Source organism: Tenrec ecaudatus, chromosome 14 (assembly GCF_050624435.1).
Source record: "Tenrec ecaudatus isolate mTenEca1 chromosome 14, mTenEca1.hap1, whole genome shotgun sequence".
Taxonomy (NCBI): Eukaryota; Metazoa; Chordata; class Mammalia; order Afrosoricida; family Tenrecidae; genus Tenrec; species Tenrec ecaudatus.
The window spans coordinates 73,528,543-73,550,408 of NC_134543.1; the positions used below are offsets into that span (position 1 = coordinate 73,528,543).

Sequence of the window (21,866 nt, forward strand, 5' to 3'; positions counted from 1 at the left end):
TTACTACCACGATTCTTCAAAAGCTGGCCAGTTTGTCATACTCTTCCTTCTGTGAGACTTAAGCAAGCCTCTAATAATCCATGGTTATAGAAAACATACTATGTTCTAGACTGTTACTTTACCTAATACTTTCTTCAAAACAATTCTATAAATCAAGTCAATTGTTTTTATTTTACAGGGAAGGAATTTGATGCTTAGAGGAACTGAGTAACTTTTGTCCATTGTCACATAATGAATAGGCAAGAGCAGACGGGAGTTCATTGAGTTCTAAGCCTGTGTTCTTAAAGGGTATTGTTTTTACCACTGCGATGATCACATCAGACACTGAAGAACAGAGGTTCAACAACTCCCTAACTGATGTACAGCTAGAAATTGACAGGAGCATCTAGACGTCACCGACTGTACAAACAGTCCATTCTTTCTCCCTGCTGCTTAGCTCTTTGGATAGTCATTCATATTGCACAGGGTGCTACTATTCACCCACTAACCACAGGTACTGCAGAAACTAGCAAGTAGTCGACAGGTTCCTCTGTCAGGCTGCAGCAGTAAACTAGATGGGGGAACCTCGTGAAGTAATGTAAGAAACAAGGCAGTTCCCAGAATGTGAGGCCAAATCACGAGTGCTGGCATCAGGAGGACCCCAACATGGGGACAGTGTCTTCGTTACCTGGGGCTGCTATAACAGACATAGTACAGGTGAGTGGCTTTAACACAAACTTATTTTTCAGTTAAGGGACGAGCAATCCAGCTTCAGGGGGCTATCTCTGGGGGTCGGCTGTCTCTCGCTGCCAGCTCTGGAGAAAGCTCCTTGTTGCTTCTGAGTGGCTCCTGGTGGATCTTCGTGCAGGTTGGCATCTCTCTTTTCCTCCTCCATTACTTGCTTGATTGCATTTAATCTCTTTTCTCTCTCAAAAAAGACGGACTCAAGATAAACCCCACACTAGCCTGCCTTATTAATGAAACAAAGACAACCCATTCCCAAATGGGATTGTAACCACAGGCGTGGAGGTTAAGATGCACAACATGTATTTCGGAGAACATAATTCAATCCATAACAAGACAAGCAGGCGGGTTTGCTGAATACCAAAAGATGAGTTGAATTTGGAGATGTAAAGAAAATGGTACAGGTGGGGACAATTATTATTTTTGTTGTTAGGTGCTATCCAGTAGGTCCTGACTCATAGCAACCCTATGTACCAGAGGACACTGCCCAGTTCTGCCCATCCTCACAATTTCTCTGATGTGTGAGCCCATGGATACAGCCACTGTATCCATCCACCTTGTTGAAGGCCTTCCTCTTTCTTATTGCCTCTCTCCTTTACTAAACATGAGGTCTTTCTCCAGGGACTGGTCTCTCCTGACAGTGAATCCAAAGCATATGAAAGGAAGCCTCCTCGCCACACTGGCTTAATCTATATGTTGAGCAAATAAGCAGAGAAGTTTGATTAAATGAAGAAGTGTGTGGCATCAGGGTTAGAGGAAGGCTTATTAACAACCTGTAATATGCAGATGACACAACCTTGTAAGTTATATAAGTTACACAACAGTGTAAGATATGACAAAATAATAATTTATAAATTATCAAAGGTTCATAAGGGATGGGGGAGCAAGGAGGAAGGGGGAAAATTAGGAACTGATGCCAGGGGCTTAAGTGGAGAACAAATGTTTTGAGAATGATGAGGGCAATGAATGTACAAATGTGCTTTACACAATTGATGCATGTATGGATTGTGATAAGATTTGTATGATCCCCCAATAAAATGATTTTTTTTAAAGAGAAAAAAAAGTAAGGATATTACTTTGAGGATTAAGGTGGACCTAAGCCAGGGTATTTTCAGTTGCCTCATATGCATGTGAAAGTTGAACTTTGCATGAAGAAGACCAAAGAAGAATCGATGCGTTTGAACTACGGTGCTGGTGGAGAATAGTGAACGTTCCATGGACTGCCAAAAGAACAACTAAACCTGTCTTTCTGTCCTGGAAGAAGTCCAGTCAGAATGCTCCTTAGAGGCAAGGATAGGGAGAACACGACCTTGACGCACACTTCCCTGATTTTAACCATGCAGTGTGCCCTTGTTCTATTTCCATGTACAAGGAATCTGTGTTTGGTAAACCCAGAACATGTTTGGTAAAGTAGAGTGGCAGTGAAAAAGAGGAATCCATGTTCTGGGATTCCCATTCTTCTCAAGGTTATCCATAATTCGTTATGGTCTACAGTCAAATAGGATTAGGTCCCCTGTGAATGCCTTTTAACCATGGACCAGGGATGTGAATCACCTTGCTAACATGCAGAGTACATTGGGGGGTCAATTGTTGCACGTACAGTTAAAACGTAATACCCTAAGGTTCAACCCCCCTTATAATCCATTTAACTTTCCTCTAGTTTTTAATGTTTTCTGCTTTCTTTTCAAGTGAGGTTTTTAAACCATTTTACTTTGCTATTCTTGTTAGTTGTTTGGTTGTTAGGGTTTTTTCTGTATCTGAAATCCTGGATGAGTTTATCTATAGAAGCAGTAGCTGGATCAATGGTTCTTTGGTGATATGATAAAGGAAGTTGGGGAAAATGAGGAGCTAATTATAATGAGCATAAGAATGAAGAAAATGTTCTCAAACTGATTGTGGTGATGATTGTATAACTCTTCTTGATGTGCTTGAACTACTGAATTGTATGATGCATGAATTTTATGCCAATGAAACTAAGGGGTGGTAATAACAGAAAAATTAAAATAATTATAAAATAAAACACAAATAAATATCTTTCTGGTATTCTCTGCTTTCATCCAAGACCCATCTGCCATCAGCAGTGATATCCCTTAATCCCCACCCTCTCTGAATCCTGCCTGAGCCTCTGGTGGCAGCTACTGCTGCAACCATGATTGATGATAATCGGCAAAACTTTAATTATATGTGATATTAATGATATTTTTAATTAATTTGAGCATTCTGTTGGGTCACTTTTCTTTGGAATGGGCACAAACATGCAGCTCTTCCAGTGCGTTGGTCAAGCTAGCTGTCTTCTAAATTTCTTGGCACGGACAAAGGAGCACTTCATCAGCTTGTAGAAACATTTCAATCAGGATTATTCTATCAATTCCTGGAGCCTTGTTTTGGCTAGGACCCCTGGTAGCGTACTATGGATTAGGTGGCTAACTTGCAAGGTCAGCAGCTCACAACCACCAGCCACTCCTCAGGAGAACAACAGGGTTTTCAGCTCCTATAAAGGGTCGCATCGACCTGATGATGGAGTGAGTTTGACCTTTGTTTTTCTTTTTGGCTGATGCTTTCAGTACAGCTTAAATTTCTTCCTTTAGTACCATTGGTTCTTGCTCATATTCTACCTCCTGAAAAGGATGTATTTCGATGAATTCTTTTTGGTACCGTGAATCTGACTTCTTTTCTCTTCTTTTGCTGCTTCCTACAACGTTAAATATTTTTTAACGTTTTATTAGGGCTCATACAACTCTTATCACAGTCCATACATACATCAATTGTATACAGCCCATCTGTACATTCTTTGCCCTAATCATTTTCTTTTCTTTCTTTCTTTCTTTTTTTTTTCCTTTTCTTTTTTTACATTTTATTGGGGGACTCATACAACTCTTATCACAATCCATACATATACATACATCAATTGTATAAAGCACATCCATACATTCCCTGCCCCAATCATTCTCAAAGCATTTGCTCTCCACTTGAGCCCTTTGCATCAGGTCCTCTTTTTTTTGCTCATAAGAACCTTTCAGGTTCCGGGAGCTGCAGGCGTCGGTGCAGACATGGCCAAATCCAAGAACCACACCACGCACAACCAATCCCGGAAATGGCACAGAAACTGCATCAAAAAACCCCGGTCACAACGATACGAATCTCTTAAGGGGGTGGACCCCAAGTTCCTGAGGAACATGCGCTTTGCCAAGAAGCACAACAAGAAGGGCCTGAAGAAAATGCAGGCCAACAAAGCCAAGGCTGCGGCTGCTCGCGCCGAGGCCATCAAGGATCTTGTGAAGCCCACAGAGGTCAAGGCCAAGATTCCAATGGGCGTCAACCGCAAGCTCAGCCGACTGGCCTACATTGCCCACCCCAAGCTTGGCAAGCAGGCTCGGGCACGTATTGCCAAGGGTCTGAGGCTCTGCCGGCCCAAGGCCAAGGCACAAAGCAAGGCTGATGCTCCAGCCAAGGCCACGACTCCAGCAAAAGCTCCCAAAGGCGCCCCTGCCCCAGCTCAAGCTCCCAAAGGCCCCCAGGCTCCCACAAAGTAGAGTTCTCTGTGAGGGCGAGAGGGACTGGTGTGAGCCCTGGGCTGCTGCCTGCATGGCGCTGGTGTCTTCTTGTGCTGTTTGTTGTACAAATAAACCGATGTGGCGCTGTAAAAAACAAAAAAAGAACCTTTCAATATTACAACTTGAGGCTTATAGTGTTTCTTGAGTTCTGGTAGGGGAAATAGGATGAGCCAAGGTGGAAGAGAGGAGGACTGGGGACAGTGGGAAGTAACACCTACCCTTGCCAGATACCAGGCTGTTGTTTTATCCATGTCACATATTTAAACTTCACTTCGACCTATGAGACACTCTTACCTTAACATATAAAGAAAATAAGATGCAGAAAGTTCAACAACTCACAGTCATACAACGACCATGTGGCAGAACTAGATATGTCTGCTCCCACTGCCTTATCTCTAAACAGGGAGCCTCTTAGCCCATGCACACGCAAAGCAATAGGAGCTAGACGGGAGCGAAGCACTGGAGTCCAAGTAGAATCTAACCATTCTGGTTTCTAGGCCCCTCAGAAACAACTCTGCCTCTTTGTCTTCCTCCAAGTCCCCAGAGGCATACGTGCATTTTAAACTTAGAAGCTTCTTCCTGTGGTGTCCCCACTCCCAGCAAGCTTCCTCCCTACAGACTGACATATCATGACTTGCCTTGTCCAAATATAGAGCAGACCTCGAGGGTCAGCTAGCCAGCCGGAGAAGGGCCTGGCTGAGGACGAGCCTTCTCTGCCTCTGCTATACACTGGGGTCAGCTGGTGGGGGGCACAGGGATAGGCCTTGGGGGAGGAGGGGGGGTGACCTCATGAATCCCCCTAATCTAGGCTCCTTCTGTTAAGAGTTTGAAACTAAGGCCTGGGAGAGACAAGGAGTGAGTCACTCAAAGATGCACATTTCCCACACCCCACAAAAAAAACAAAAAAAAACCCAACTGAGCTCCATAATGTGCTCTGGCAAGCAGAGGTCTGAAATTCCTGCAACAGCTTGGGGAGGAGGTAACTAAGGCTCTGCCTTCCCACAGAGTCTGTCTTTAGATTCCACTGCTGCTAAGTCGAAAAAGAGCAAATCTGTTTACTTAGCAAGGTTCAAGCTTGACTCAAATTTTGTGTTGTTAGGAAGGGGCTGGGCAAAAGGGAGACATCTCAATAGGGATCATCTCTGCTACTCACCAGCAACCTGCAGAGTGGGATGTTTGGGAAAGCACGTGTTCAGCACCCCGGTAGTCACTCTCTCCCCTCTGCAGGGGAAGCCAGCCCTGGTTGGTGTGATCTGAAGACTGCCGTGCCTCCAACAGCACCCATGGATTCTAACAGAATTAGGTGTCATGACACTTCTTCCATTAGACCAGTAGTTCTCAACCTGTGGGTCCCGACCCCTTTGGGGGTCAAACGACCCTTTCACAGTGGTTGCCTAAGACCATCGGAAAACATGTATTTCCGATGGTCTTGGGAACTGAGACACTGCTCCTCTATCCATCTCCAAGTGGGTCTACCCAGATGCAGATACGCCCACATACGAGTATCCAGCATGATGACATCATCGCGCCAACCCCATCACATATACCCCATACAAATACAGGTGCATGTGGCAGGGTTAGCACCATAATGTACTTATGTGGACCAGTCACACATGTGTAGAGAACAGCTACTATGTAGCAAGCAGCTGCTGTGTTGAAAGCAACTACTCTGTTAAAAGCAGCTATTGTGTGGAAAGCAGCAGTATTGGAGGTAAAATGACACTTCATGAATTATAATTACTGGGTAAATGTAAAATCATCAACAACTACAAAATATATATAGATCTGTACCATGGGAACTTAATCTGGATGCAGTCTTTTTATATTCAGCTGTGATTGATGTGAATACTGCCCCTTTGTGATAATAACAGGTATGTAAAAAAACTACACAGAATAGTAAATCACAGGAAACTTTAATGAACTGTATTGACTGAACAACACCATGTATCATCTTTTATATTATTAAAGCTATTGTTATATATTATTTTCATAAGGAAACCATCCCATGACAATGGATTGTATAGAAAAAAACATTAAGAAAAGAAAAGAGGATGAGGATTTTTTACAGTATGGTTTTACCTCAATAATTACAGCAGGAATTGAGAAACCAAACCGCAATGTATCATTTGTTGTGAAGTTCTATCAGCCAAATCTATGAAGCCAAACAAATGAAAATGCCATTTTGATAGTAATCACTCAAGCGATGTCAGCAAGGATACCAAATGTTTTAGAAGCAAAGCTGATGGACTGGGGAAAGCCAGACTTGACACTGGTGGCAGGTACCACAAACAAAACGTAGCAGTCAGTGAAACTTCATATTTGATGGCACTCAGAATTGCCAGAGCTATGAAACCTCACACCATTGCTGAGGAGCTTCTGTTGCCAGCAGCCAAAAGCATTGTTCGAGTTCTGATCAAAAACAAATTTGTTAGGAAATTGAGTGCAATCTCCTTATATAACGATACTGTCTGCAGAAGAATTGATGACATGTCTGCTGAAATTCTTGGTGAGATAATCCAGGAAATTCAATCTGCTCCACTTCCAATATTTAGCATCCTGCTTGATGAATCTAAACGTTGCAAACTGTCCAGTTACTGGTCTACGTGAGGTATATTAGTGATGGCGACTTTAAAGATGAGTTTCTTTTTTGCAAACCTCTTAAAATGACAACTATTGCATGTGATGTATTTGACACAGTTGGTTCATTTATGAAAGAGCATACGATCACTTGGGGAAAGGTGTGTGGTGTTTGCATGGATGGTGCTCCAGCTATCCTAGGATGTCCATCTGAATTTCAATGTTTGGTACTAAATGAGTCACCAAAAATCATCGGAACTCACTGTATGATTCATCAGCAAATATTAGCAACGAAGACACTGCTACAAGAGTTACAAGAAATAATGAAAAGCATCATAAATTCTGTCAATTTTGAAGAGGCGAGCACCTTAAGCAGTCAACTGTTTTCACAACTGTGCAATGAGTTGGATGTCCTGAATTATGCTCTGCTATTTCACACTGAAGTGAGATGGTTGTCAAGAGGAAGTTTTAAAATGTGTTTTTGAGCTTTGTGATGAACTCAAAACGTTTGTTTGTTTTTTTTTAATCAGAAAGCAAGACCACAGTTCGAAAGCACTTTTCAGCAATCAAAGTGAACTGCACATAATAGCATTGAATGAGTTAGATTTATCCTGCAAGGACCAAATGCAACATATCTCGATTTGTCTGAAAAGATATGATCATACCAAATGAAACTTCGGCTTTTGGGGAAAAAGGGGGATGAAAATAAAATTTACATGTTGCCTACCTTATCTGCTTTCTTTGAGGAAGATGACATTGAACCAGACTAAAGGGTTACGATGATCATATCTGTTAAAGAACACTAGAACATGCTTGCAGATGAAATTTCATTATACTTTCCAAATCTACCTGATACCCCATTTGCACTTGCCAGAAGCCCATTCACAAAGTTGAAGATGTTCCTGAGACAGCACAAGAGGAGTTCATTGAACTTATTAACAGCGATGCAGCCAGAACTGATTTCTCTACAATGCCAGTTACAAATTTCTGGATCAAGTGTTTGCAGTCATATCCTGTTCTCTATGAGACTGTGTTGCACCTTCTTCTTCCATTTCCAACAACACATATCTGTGTGAAACAGGGTTTTCCAGCTTGTTGGTTATCAAGTCTAACTACAGAAGTAGACTTGTTGTGGAAGATGATCTTCGTTGTGCTCTTGCAAGACTTCCCTGAGAATTTCCAGTCTAGTGAGAAAGAAGCTATCTCAACCTTCCCACTGATGTTGGCTTTTTACCCATACTGTCACAAAATGTAGCAATGTAGTTTCCTGTTGTTATATTAAGACTGTTACCCATCCTACACCATGCTTCAAGACAAATTTCATTTATTTGTAATTAGAAATAAGTATTTCACAATATAGAATTAAATATTATTTTTGTGATTAATCACTATGCTTTAATTCAATTTGTAAAACTGAAAATATATCTTGCATATCAGATATTTACATTATGATTCATAACAGTAGCAAAATTACAGTTATGAAGTAGCAACGAAAATAATTTTATGGTCAGGGGTCACCACAACATGAAAGGAACTATATTAAAGGGACATGGCATTAGGAAGGTTGAGAACCACTGCATTAGACCCTTAGGTAGCCATCTAAACAGGCTTGAAGTAGCAAGAATCTGCTGATAAAAAATAAAAGCAGCAGGCAAGACTTTCTTGTCAGAATGTCTAAAATGCATATCAAGGTCATTCATTACTCATTAAACTTTCCCTCTGGGAACAGATATAGCCCATTGCTCTTTCTAAGGCCAAAAAACTATGTGCTGCCTTCCATTAATATTTCCTGCCACTATTCAGTTCCATTTTCACCAATCATCACATTAGATCATAGCCAAAAGATATAACTCTTAAAAAGAAAAGTACTTACCTTAATGTGCTCAGAGTATTTATAGGTCAATTTCCCTGTAGGCTACTTTTAATGTTGTTGGGCCATGTATAAAAGGATTTCTTTTCATTCTCTTTAGTATTAAGTAAAATCCTTAGAGGAAGTAGAGTCTAGATCATTAAAAATTAAAATAAACCAATGACCTTGGGTTATATCTTCCTTACTGTAGTAGATGAATATCCGTTTGTTTTTCATAACCTAGGATTGGTGGTACAGTAGTTATGCATTGGGCTACTAACCGCAAGGTCAGCAGTTCAAAATCACCAGATGCTTCTCAGGAGAAAAATTGGGATTTCTACCCCCATGAAGAATTACAGTCTCAGAAGCCCACATGGCAGTTCTACCCTGTCCTATAGTGTCTCTCTGAGTCAGAATCAACTCAATAGCAGTGAGTTTGAGTTTGGGGAAGATCAATTTACTAAAAGTGATTTGAATGTTTGGAAGCCTAAAGACTAGATAACTAAGGGTAAGGAAGTCAGACTATTCCCTTTTTCTTGACAGTCTTTCTCCCTCTACCTCTCTCTTCGTACCTCCTACAGTTCAGTAGCAATAGAAGGAGAGTTCAGGAAACGTGGGCTTCACTGGTGACATTGCCAAAGGGGATGACATTAAAATGAATGTACGATTTGGGGGCAGCATGTCAACAGAAATTATTTAGCCACATCATTTACCAATAGTTGTAATTTAATTAATGCTTGAAGATAAAAATATTTATACCAGATCTCCCAGCATAATGATTTTAATGAAATCATCCCTGTAATTAGTTATAACAACAAAAACATTTTCTTATGCTTTGCTTACATGTATCAATATGCCATAGGGCTAAAAAGTTGTGTCAAATTGCTTTGTGAGACTTTTCTCTGGGGAGACCTTGAAGCTTATTCCTGAATGTATAGTAGATAGATTGGAAGATATTATGTAAGAAAAGAGCTGAAATTTTTTCAAAGGACAGTTCAAGAAGACTAAGTAGAGCATTTTAATTAAATGTGCAAAGATCTGGAATTAGAAATCCAAGAACAAAAGCATGTTCAGCATATTTCAAGCTGAAAGAACTGAAGAAAAACTCAAGCCTGAGTTGCAATATTAAAGGACATTCTGACTGTTATAAGACTGAAGAAAGAAAATGGAAAAAGAATAGATGCATTTGAACTGTTGCACTGGCAAAGAATATCGACAGTTCCATGGATTGCTTGAAGAGCAACCAAATCTCTCTTGGAAGTAGAGCCAGAATGCTCTTTAGGAGCAAGGACGGCAAGAATTCATCTTATGTACTTGGACATGTTATCAAGAGAGACTTGTCCCTGAATAAAGGCATCATGCTTAGTAAAGCAGAAGGACAGCAAAGAAGAGGAAGACCCTCGATATGATGGATTGACTTAGTTGCTGCAATAATGGGCTCAAATATAATCATTGTGAGGGTGGCACAAACTGGGTCATATTTCTTTGTCTTGTGGCCAGGGTTGCTATGAGTCAGAAATGATTTGATGGCAATTAGCAATGAGAATGGGCAAAATACTGAATGATACAGGAAGAAATACAGAGTCACTGTCCCCAAAACAATTGTTTCATCAGCAACAACTTCAAAGAGCTAGCATATGATCAAGAACCAATGGTACTGAAGGAACAAGTCGACACTACACTGAAGGCCTTCATGAAAAATAAGACTCTAGGAACTGACAGGATACCAACTGAAATATTTCAACAAGCTGGTGAAGCATTAGAAGCACTTATTCATCTATGCCAAACAATTTGGAAAAAACAACCTGGCCAACTGACTAAAAAAGATCCAATTTGTGTACATTCCAAAGAAAGGCAACTCTACAGATCTTAGAAATTATCAAACAATATGACTAACAACACATACGACTAAAATTTTGTTTAAAATAATTTTTAAAATAGCCACACCAGTACAATCACAAAGAGTTGCCCAAAATATAAGTTGGAATCAGAAGACAATGCAAGTGGGATGCCATTGCTGATGTCATATGCATCTTGGCTGAAAACAGAGAATACAAGGAAGATGTTCTATTGACTACACAAAGGTATTCCACTGTGTAGAATCATAACAAACTATGTATAACACTGTGTGGAAGGGGAAATCCAAAACCCCTAACTGTGCTCATGTAGTACCTATACACAAACCAAGAGACAGTCATTTTCAAACAGCAAGAGAATGCTGTGTATTTTAAAATCAGAAAATGTGTGTTTCAAGGTTGCATTCTTTTACCATACTTACTCAATCTGTATGTTGAGCAAATAATCCAAGAAGCTGGATTACAGAAAGGTAATGATAATATTTCTAATCACAAGTTTTTTTTAACTTTTGACATTAAAACCATGTGCTGTTATTTTCATTGATGCCAGCATTTTTATAATCACTAATTTTGTTAAATTGTCTGGTGTTTTAGCTACAACATTATGGTAATTAGTATTTATGAACCTGTATCAATAACTTTTTGAGAAGGAAGTTGTGGTAATTAAAGGCTAAAAACGCTAATTCAATACCATTGAGTTGATTCTGACTCACAGCAACTCTATGGGACAGAGTAGAACTGCCTGTTTCCAAGGCTGTAACTCTATGGGAGTAGCAGACCCCTCTTTCCCCATGGGGCAGCTGATGGCATCCAGCTGCTCTTCTTGAGATTAGCAGCCCGAAGTGTAACCACCGCCACAGAGCCCCTATAGTTAGTTTTCTTTGTAAACTGTCTCCTGCTAAGCCTTTCTGGTACTGTTGAGCAGGTTCCAAGCCTTTAAGTGTTGCAATTTCCCTGAATAAACTCATCTACTCCCATGTCAACATCATATACGCCCACGTTTGTACTTCAATTTATAACTCTTCAGAGCTTCAGGCCTACTTCTTATCCAACTCCCTCCCTAGACTACCCCCAAATCCTCTCAATCTCAGCATGTAGAAAATTGAACTTGTGTTCTCTCTCATTGCATCATGTCCACTTCCCTTCCTGGTTCTTATCTTGACAAAGATCCACCTTCTATCATTGTCCAAGTTAGAGCCTTGGAAGTCATCATTGACTCTGCACCTCTGTAGCCAAGGGCTCTCACATCCACGCAATGCCAAGGAGCATCGAGTCTCTCTCTCTTTTTTTAATCCATTTATTTTCTCTCTATTCACTGCCAGTACCCAAGTCCAGGTCAAAATCATCCTTTCCCAGAATTGTTATAATGCCTTCCAAATGGTCCCCATGTCCCCACTTGAGTGTCTCCAATCCATTCTTTATGCTCAATCCAGTCATCTTTGTAATGGGTATTATGACTGCGTTGCCCCTCACTAAAACCCCTCATATAAATCCACTCGGTTTTTAGGATAAAGTCCTTATCTTAGCCAATTGAAGATTCCCATCTTAAGTTGGCTCAATCCATCTCCCTTGTCTCTCATTTCTTAATCAGGATTCCTTCACAGTCTGTGTTCTAGTCCCAGTCAATCTCTTTTACATCCTCAGACCTGCCTATTTCTTTCCCACATTTTTGGCCTTCCCACAATCACAAAATTGTACACATTTAAAGGGACTGGGAAAACACCAAGGTCAGTGCTTTCCACCAAATTCCTGTTCCACTTCAGAAAGCTCAATTCATCTGTGACTCTTGATTCAGTGTCCATCAAGAGTAAAACACCCCCTTAGTTACGGAAAAGCTTCTGAAATAGACACAGTCCATGCCCCAGGAGCATGCGCTCTGAATTGCTTCTTTTAATCCTGTTTACAAGTTAAAGTTGCTGAAATTTAGTTACCTTCCTCAAATGTAAGTCTAAGTACACTAAGAAATCACAGTCCCTGGCACCGCTAGCGTGTTGCTTGCATTGCAACTCTATTTGTCTTACTAGGTGTTTCTCCCAGCCTTCTCTGCCATCCTCAGAAAGCTCTGTACCACAGCCTAATCTGGATAACTATGCCCAGTGTCAGTTTCTGTTAGCTTTCTCTGCTACTGCTTCAGACACTCCAAAGGACATTGATCACCAGGGAGTCCCAGAAGTTGGAAGCCCTGTGTATCAATAAGGGCTGAAGACAATCTTTGGGTTTTAAATTATGGGATACAGAAAAGGGAGAGAGGAAAAATTCATTCAGAAGAAACTGAATAACTAGCATTTTTGGTTTGCTCCTAGTCACGCACAGAACAACTTGATGGCACCAAGCAAGGGACACCTATTTATAACCAAAAAAATCCAAAGACTGTTTCCTAAATTTTCTTTGAGTAAGAAATGTGGTTGAATAATGGAGACATAGATCCTTGTTTTAGTTTTCCTTCTTTTTTGCAGCGGAATAACTAGTAGGCTTACTGGTGATGTGAGAAAGTATCCCCTCTGGACAAATAACAAGTGTCTCATTCCTCCTGGCTGACTGGGGCTTGGCCAGATGCTTAGAGGCTTGAGATGCAGCTTTATAGAGGATATACACTTCTTGTCCTTACATGGTCAGTCTTTTAACACCTCTTTGTCTTCTAAGCCCATGACCTTCATTATGCACATGAGAAATAGCATCTTCAATTCTTACCACCGAGCACTAAACAGCAGCTCAAAGGGAGAAACACGGGCTTTCTACTCGCGTAAACAGCTACAGTCTAGGAGCCCCACAGGGGGTGCTTTGTGTCAGCATTGACTCCATGGCAGCGAGTTTAGGTTTGGGTTTCATTCTAAACAGGAGCCCGGGTGCCACCGTGGATTATGCATTGGGCTCTTAACCACAACATCAGCAGTCTGAAACCACTAGCCTCTCCGCAGGAGAAAAGTGGGGTTTTCTACAACTGTAAAGAGTTATAGTCTTGGAACTCCACAGGGGCAGATCTACTCCGCCCTCTAGGGTCACTATGAGCCAGCCTTGACTTGATGGCAGTGAGTTTAGTTATTTATTTTTTAAAACCCTATACAAGAGTAAGTGTATTTCCCAGAGAAACTGGCCAGGATGCATTTTACATACTTCTGTTCTGCTTGGAGATTCATTCAGAGATCCCTAATGCCTTGAACTTTTCGTCATCTGTTCACAACAGTCCATCCTGACCCCTCTCAGTGGGGCTAAAACTTGGACTATTCTCAAAACACTAACACTGCACAAAAAGGGTTCCTGGCAACCAGAGTTTCTTTGGCACTCAAACTCGAGTAATACTGAAGCCTAATAATCCCTAGCTGACCAGAAGCTCAATGGCTATGATAAAAGAAGCAGTGGGAAGGTGTCAAAGAGGGCAACAGCATGCTACAGCTGAGCTGAAACACTAAATAATTAGCAACAGGACGTAGAAAATGAAGTGGCCATTTGTCCTCTGTCTTACTCCTTTTCCTCTTTTCAGCTGCAGTGGTTCTTGCCCAGCTCTAGGTGGAAGGCATCCTAGCCTAATTTAGTTTAGGAGCCAGTTGAGATTCTGGGTGTTCCTTTTAAAGCAGACCCAACTTTAGCCAGGTGTTCCTGGGTACATGGCACTAGCCAGTCTATCCATTACAAAAAGTTTGTGTATATACAAATATCAGGCAGCAACTGAAGCAAGATTGAAAAATATTTTTTAATCATTTTATTGGGGGCTCATACTGCTCTTAGCACAATCCATCCATCCAACCATTTTGTCTAGCACATTTGTACATTTGTTGCCATCATCATTTTCAAAACATTTTCTTTCTACTTGAGCCCTTGGTATCAGTTCTTCATTTTTGATGGGAAAAGACTGAATGTGGCATCAACCCAGTGTTTCACTTAGAGGACTAAAGATTCAACTTCCAAAGTAGCAAATGCTCCCTATAGGACTGCACATGGAGTGCCCTTTACACTACGCCTCAGCATGACCTTATTGATCAAAGAGCAAACATTAACTACTGTGTTCCACTCTGGGACCCTGTCAATGAGTCTTTCAGTCTAGAAGATATTCAATGTGAAACCACCTATTAAATTATCTTCTTTGGGAAAACAGTGGACTTATCACTGAAGTGCGGTGAAGAAGGGCTTGAAAGATGACAGAGACACAAGAACTCTGTCTTCAGGAGACCTTACAAAAAAGGAAAAACTGACAGGCACACAAATAACAAATACAATGAAGGGACAGAGTCCAGGAGTCTGCGGTTGTCGCTGGCGAGAGATCATCAGATTTAGCACTTGCCCAGACCCATCCGCACCTTTGAAATAGTTTTCATTCCTCCAGAGTAAAATGCTGTCCCGTCTGCCAAGGAGAGAAACGACAATAAACAGAAACACGCTCCTTGGGGAACATGTCTGTTCTACTTTGGTATTCCCAGAGAAGAAACTCTGAGGTCTGTTTTCAAGTTGATCTGGTTTTGAGGGGTGTGAAGCATATCAATCAAAAGACCTAGTCTAGGCCACTGAAGTCAGGTTGTGATCCATTCACCAGCAGGTGCCTGGGCTCCACAGCAGGGCTGGGGGGACACAGACCTACGGATCCACAGTCATAACTGGGTACCCCAAGGCTCTGTCGGCCTTAGACACCCTGGGGGAAAGTAATTACGGTTGTAACAGGGAACACTGTGAGACCAACTGCAGAGCTCCTCAGTAAAGTGCATTAAAAGCCATCAAAATAAGAGGCTTTGCTGACAAAAGAAGGGATGGACTAGCGAAAGGAACTCAGGACACTGAAAATCCCCAGTCAGACCCACTTGAGCTTGATTGTACTTCTTGACTCCAAGCCTATCTCTGAAAGACATCAAACAGAAAGAAAGGCAGGGAGAGTCTGAGAAGAAACACAGTTTATTCTATTTGGAGAAGAGTGACCAAGACATGTAACAGATGGAATGGGGTAGGGCAAACGGCTTAATAGGATTCACTACAGGATTAGGCGGTCATTTGATTAAAACCAGCATATGCAGGGGCAGAGGCAGAACAAGATCATGCTGCTCTGACTCATCATGCTTTGGGCTGTGTCAACAGCACCAGGCCGGCAGGACTAGGTGGGAGCCACATCCACACAAGCCCCACGAAGCAGCATCTTCCTGGGTGGTGATGGTTTTGCCTTGCTCATCAGTGCCATGAAAGTCCCGGCCTCAGAAAGAGAGCCTGACTGGGACAGACAGAAAGGGGGTCAGTTCTGCATCCTCTGTGCCTAGCACAATGCCAGACACATCAGAGCTTCATCATCACTGTGAACAACCTCTTAGTAATACCATGAGGTCTGAGAGGGGGATAGATGTAGGCTCCATGTCCGAATATGCCTAGCAGTCTCAGTTTACACCTGTTACATCAGCATAATCATTAAAGTCTCTAGCACCAGTGTGGACAGCAAGCTATATAACATAAAAAAATGCTTTCCATTGATGATGCTCATAAATTCACATCAGGCCCTTCATTTTGCATCCGATTGCTCCTCATCCTTAGAGGCCCTCTTGAGGGTGCTGTGAGAGGCCTTTTCCTTTCCCGATATCTGGTTTCTCTCCACCCTCTGCCACATTTCCTTCTTTCATTACTTCTTACACTCCCATCTCTCCCCCAAGGGTACTGGCTCCATTCCTGGGCTGTAGAACCAGCCTCTTTGTAGTCTCTATTAAAGGGAGTGCAAACAGCTTCACATCTTAGAGGGCACTGCATTGAGCAGCACCATCCTTGACTGCTCGTTACTGCCATTCATAACACGATGTTAACACAGTGTTGGAAGAGTCTATAACTTTCCTCCAATGTACCAAACTCCTCCCCCAGAATGAGTGACATAAGCGAAGTGGAAGAGCGCGAGCCCGACGTGCTGTGCACGGGGCGTGGTGCCAGAGAAGCGCCAGCAGCCTGAGCACTGTGTAGTCGGCGCACCTAGAGGTGCCTCCCCCGAGACTCTGAACATCTTCAGCTCAAAGCAAGGGCCAACCTGACTTAAGCTCTCCCAAGATGGCCAAGCAGCCGGACTACGACCTGGAGAAAATTGAGAACAAAGCAGAACCCACCGTAGCCATGCTTCCCAAGTACCTGCAAGCTTTCAGGAAGGCCCTGGCCCTGGTCATGCAGGTGGAAGAGCAGGCGAGGAAAGAAAGCAGCAGCAAGAAATAGCCCCAGTGATGACTCTAAATAAATTAGAAAATATATCATGGAAGTTTCCTACAAACTTTTTGAAGCCCCCTTGTATATCTGTCTATCTCACAACTTTTGCCTGTTCAGTTACTTACCGGTTTAAGCCCTATTGACAGCAATTACAAGAATCTGTTTGCAAGCTAACATTCCATGATCCATGTAGTTTTTCCATCACCCCTACCCTCCACCCCCAACTTTCTGTATACTGACCCTAGTAACCACTAATAAACTTTGATATCTATAAAAAAAGAAGAAGAGGAGCGGGAAATGGGGCAATGGAGGAAGAACGCGCGTACTCTGCAACTAATGAAAAAGGGCACAAGACGCTTGAGGGCGGTCCTGCACATGGACAGGGAGAAGGATTCTAAGTCTGAGGGTTCTTCTTCCCTGCCAGGAAGAGCGGGCCGATCGCATCCTTGCTTTTTAAGCAGAGTTTAATTTGTTCCTGGAATTTATCTATCTCTGTTTGGCTTAAGTTTATACCAGTAGGATTCAGGAAAAAATTCTATTTCGTTCCCAACAAATCATCATTCTCTTCAGGATGCTTAAAGCCATCACAAAAAAAAAGAGAAGTGGGCGGGAGAAAGAATGTTAGTAAGAACTGAGCCGATTAATGAGTTTGGAATTTTGACTTTTTTACATTTTTTTTTAATATGAAATGTTTTCAAACTTCCTCTCAGATCGTGGGTGGGTGTTTGTTATCTAGTGCATAAATCTCTTGTAAGTTTCTGGAACCGGTACTAATAAGGAAATAATAGCAGATCTTTAGTCTCTTCCTTGATAAAAAGAAGCAAGAGTCTTGTGGCCAGATCAGAAACCTGGCTGAATTAATTACTTTAAAAACAATTCATGTAATTCCCACATCATGTGGTGTAGTTAGAGTCCCAAGGGGTGGAGTGGGATCCCACAGTCCTTCCTGACTGTGTGGTTGGGGGTACATTTCTTGGAGTCTCAGTTTCTTGTCTATACACTGAGGGGTTAATAAGCTCCACCCACCACCGACTCTCTATGGACCTATAATTGGATCCCTAGGTCTAGGAGAATTCAGTTCTCCCATCAGCTCCAAGGGAAGGGCATCCAAGCCATCTTTTCTTCTCACATCTCATTACAGCAGTCCCGGGCTCTGTATCTGACTGCTGTCCACCCCTCCCCCCGCCCTTTCTCCGAATCTGACTCTCTGTACCCACAGAACTGCATCAGGAGGGTGATCTCTGGCAAATGAAAATGGTCTGTGCTCATAGGACCTGGCTGTGTTTTGGCTACAGACCCCCTGCGCACAGCAGAGCATCTATCAAAGGGTCCATCTGTCTTTTGTTGGAAAATAGGGCTTGAAAAACTGTTTTGCTAAAAATTGGCCAGCTCAGGCCCATCACTAAGAAATCAATAACAGCCTTCCATGTTTCTCCTGAACCAGAGTGTATGCCGTGTACTCAATAATACAGCAATTTTGACCCTTGCCCTTCCTTGGCAAGGAAGGTTACTGCATTTCCACCTGCCTAGAAAGGTACCGACATTCCTGGCTTGCTGTTGATACTCATTGACTCCCAGGTTCCCAGCCATGTAAGCTGACTAACAAGAGCTTAACTAAGCAAAGTGTAGCCATTCAGTTTCCCTTGGCAGAAGTGGACCGTACAGCAGGGGTTCCAATTTTAAAACCACCCAATTTGAAAATTGTTCACAGTTTGCTAGTACCCTCTGCTCCTGTGAGATGGAAACATCTTAATATAATCGGGGGCAAAGACTTTGAACTCCATTTGGAGATTTCTCCAGATTCCTCAACATATTATTACCTCACGGATTTGCAGAGGCCATGAAGTGAGATGAGACGTGTCAATGCACAAAGTCTAGCACATTACAGAAACTGTCTCAGAGAGCTCTTTCTGATGGTGGTAAATAACCGACATTTTAGTAGTTAAACTGAATCAAAGGTCAAGATGGGAAAGAAATGCATAGGAATGCAAAGGTAGGAAAGTGAAGTAGATACAGAATAAACCGTGGCCACAGTGTAGGAAAATTTTTCTGGATTCCGGATTCTCCTCAACCCAAATGGTCACAGTTTTAAAAATCTGGTTCTCTGTGGGTCTCAAGTTTCATCCTCAGCACAGAATCTGTAATTCACCGACCAACTTCGTTTTCCCTTTCTGCTCTCTTATTTCACAGCCGTAAGAACTCACTCTCTTGCTCCCTGGTTCTTAGGTGTAATGACTGCATCTCCCCCAGGGTCACAGCACCATTCATTTCTGGGCAAATGATTTCTATGATCTGAATCCACATAGGCACGTGAGATTCTGCTTTATGGTAACTTGATATATTCCACAGTGACAGGAATCACACCCATTTAATTCACGAAGAAGTATATCCACCGCTGCTCTGCTATGTTTAAGAGCCTTTGGGTGATATTTTTTTTTGTGGTAATCATGGAAGGCACATATAGACTTCCAAATACTTACAGTACCTAGATGAAAACCACACTAGAAAAATATGTCAATGTCACCCTCCCCACATTGGTAAACGCCCTGTCTAACCTAATAAAATGCTGCCCCAAAGAGAAGCTCACTGAAGGTCTCAATAAATTCAAGTCTCAGTCTTCCTAGGCTGACTCTTTTAACCTATTCTCACCTCCTGTCCCCTGACCCCCATCCCCTCACCTTTATAGGCAGGTTTCAGGGACAATGGCTGACACAAGACTTCCTTGAACTAAGATTTCTAAGCCAAATCTATCAACCTTCTAACTGGACTTGTTCCCAGTCTCCTTTCCTTGATTTCATTTCTCTAGCTTCCTCTGCCCTTCTTATAATTACTGATTTACCTCTTAATTGCAAATAAGCCTCTTTGTGTTTCTGTCATCTCCTAAACTTCCCTGAAGGAATTCCCTGGAAAGTTCTGGCAGTTATGCTAAAGCAAAGTTGCTGTAGATCCTTTTAAAAAGGGGGGGGGGCATGCTTATGATTTCAAAAACCATGTGTTTTTCTACCGTCCTACCCACCACAGCAGAAGCGTCCCTTGGGAAGGAGTCATGTTATAACATTACTTAACTTTGAGTAGCACCGCAACACTGCCAGGTAATATCGGCCATACATTTCTGCGTGCGGGGGTGCTGTATTTCCAGCAGCTCCTTCCCTCGGGCTAATTCCTAGCCATTTTATGGACAAAAACAGCTGGGCAAACTCTAGAGTTGGAGGACAGAAATGAGATCTCAGGGCATTGTGAATGCCAAGCTGGTCTCTGCAAGGGACCGAGGCTGGGAGAGTCACTGGCTACTCGAGCATTCTCCACTATGTGAAGAAAACGTGTGAGGCCTGATCCAACTCAAAAAAATGATTGGCATCTCAGCTGCCAGCTTTACACTGAACTAAGAAAAGAAGCACCCTTTAGTAGCTTGGGTGTCAGGCCTTAACTCCCACATCACCAGACCCACAATAGAAAGGCATGCCCAGGGTGAGGTTCAACAATAAGTATGAGGTTCAACAATTCTCCCGCAGAGGCTGTAAATGCTTCCTTGTGTGGTCACCACAGTGTATTTGACATCTGTAAGCCATACAGAGCTTCCCCAGCCCTTAAAGCAGTGGTTCTCAACCTGTGGGTCGCGACCCCTTTGGGGGTCAAACGGCCCTTGCACAGGGGCTGCCCGATTCATAATAGTAGCAAAATGACAGTGATGTAGTAACAAAAATAATTTTATGGTGGGGGGAGTCACCACAACATGAACTGTATGAAAGGGTTTTGGCACTAGGAAGGTTGAGAACCGCTGCCATAAAGGATCAGGGATGAATCAGGCTGAGCAAGAGTCAGAAACGATAGCAGGTGCCATATCTGGGTCAGTCTGGTCCAAATTCAGACTTCTCGTATTGTGCTGAGCACTGGCTATCCATCTGCATCAGTCCATCTGAGAAGTGGGGATACTAGGAGCACGGATGGAGGATGCCCAGTGGTCCTGCCAGGGCTCCACCCCTGCTTCAGGCAGCCATCTCTGCTTCCCTCTGAAGCAGCCACGGAAACATACTACACTCCAGCCATCGACTCAGCCACCATCTACTTCTAAGGAAAGTTATCAGTGACAACTCATGCTTGCTTGCTCTGCATGGGTTTGGGGATTCGGCAGTGTTGTGAGGTATGAAAATGAGCCCAGCAGCAGGCTAACCAATTAAGGGGTGAAAGGGAGTGGGAAGCAAGCTCTTGGATCATCCTAGATTAGTTCTTGAAAGGAAAGGAGAGGAACAGAACAGCTCCCCTCCCCTCATTGCTTAAAACACAGGGGAGTAATAGCTGTGTGTGTTGTTTTAAGGGAGATTTTTTTAAGATGGGCCCTAAAGATAATATTCTCCCTGGACTCAATTTATTTAAACTCTTAGGATTCCTAGGGACTAGAGGGACTCCACAGGGCAGATACTTAGAGCCAGACTCACTGCTAAAAATAGGGCTGGTCCCGTGTGCTCTGATCAAATATGTCCATCTCCCATAGCTGCAGAGTCAATGTCGTCCTTTGGAACAAATTCTTTTTGGGGGAGGGGCAGGAATCCAGTTAATTTATGGTGCTGGGGCCAGCCTCCCAGACCTCTCCACCGGTTCCCTCCTCCACGCCGGGATATTGCATTCACACCTTGCGACACTGGGTTGAAGTCTGGTCCCACTTTCCCTGTGGAGATATAAACAATACCCTCCCCTTGGGTAGATTAATGCCCCATGACCCCACTACCCTTTTCTTCCTTGTATTCATCCTTTTGTTTTCCTTTCCCCACCTCCTCCACCATTGTCTACCATGTACATCCCTGGTTTTGGTCTGGTCTCTTCCATACTACACCGGCCAATGGAGATCCCCTCATAGAGGGGTTTAGGGGAGGAGATGGGTTAATTAGGGTGTGAGGTAGTATCGATGAAGAACACAGCTTTCCCCCAGATCCTGGATGCTTCCTCCCCCCAACTACCATGATCCGAATTCTACCTTGCAGGGCTGGATAGGACAGAGGCTGTACACTGGTACATATGAGGGTTGGAGGTACAGGGAATCCAGGGTGGATGATACCTTCAGGACCAAAGGTGTGAGGGACGATGCTGGGAGAGTGGAGGGTGAGTGGGTTGGAAAGGGGGAACTGATTACAAGGATCCACATGTGACCTCTTCCCT

General features: G+C 42.8%; 1 protein-coding gene across 1 annotated transcript; it reads left to right on the forward strand.

The window, feature by feature from the left end:
* The first annotated feature begins 3,749 nt into the window (after window positions 1-3,749).
* On the forward strand, window positions 3,750-4,256 carry LOC142425970 (large ribosomal subunit protein eL29-like). The gene has a single exon (XM_075531441.1). The coding sequence runs from the start codon at window positions 3,774-3,776 to the stop codon at window positions 4,254-4,256; it is 483 nt and encodes a 160-aa protein (XP_075387556.1). The 5' UTR covers window positions 3,750-3,773.
* The last annotated feature ends 17,610 nt before the right edge of the window (window positions 4,257-21,866 follow it).

Bases quoted from the DNA above. Each gene is read 5' to 3' on its own strand.
- LOC142425970 (XM_075531441.1), top strand. From the start codon at position 3,774: ATGGCCAAATCCAAGAACCACACCACGCACAACCAATCCCGGAAATGG.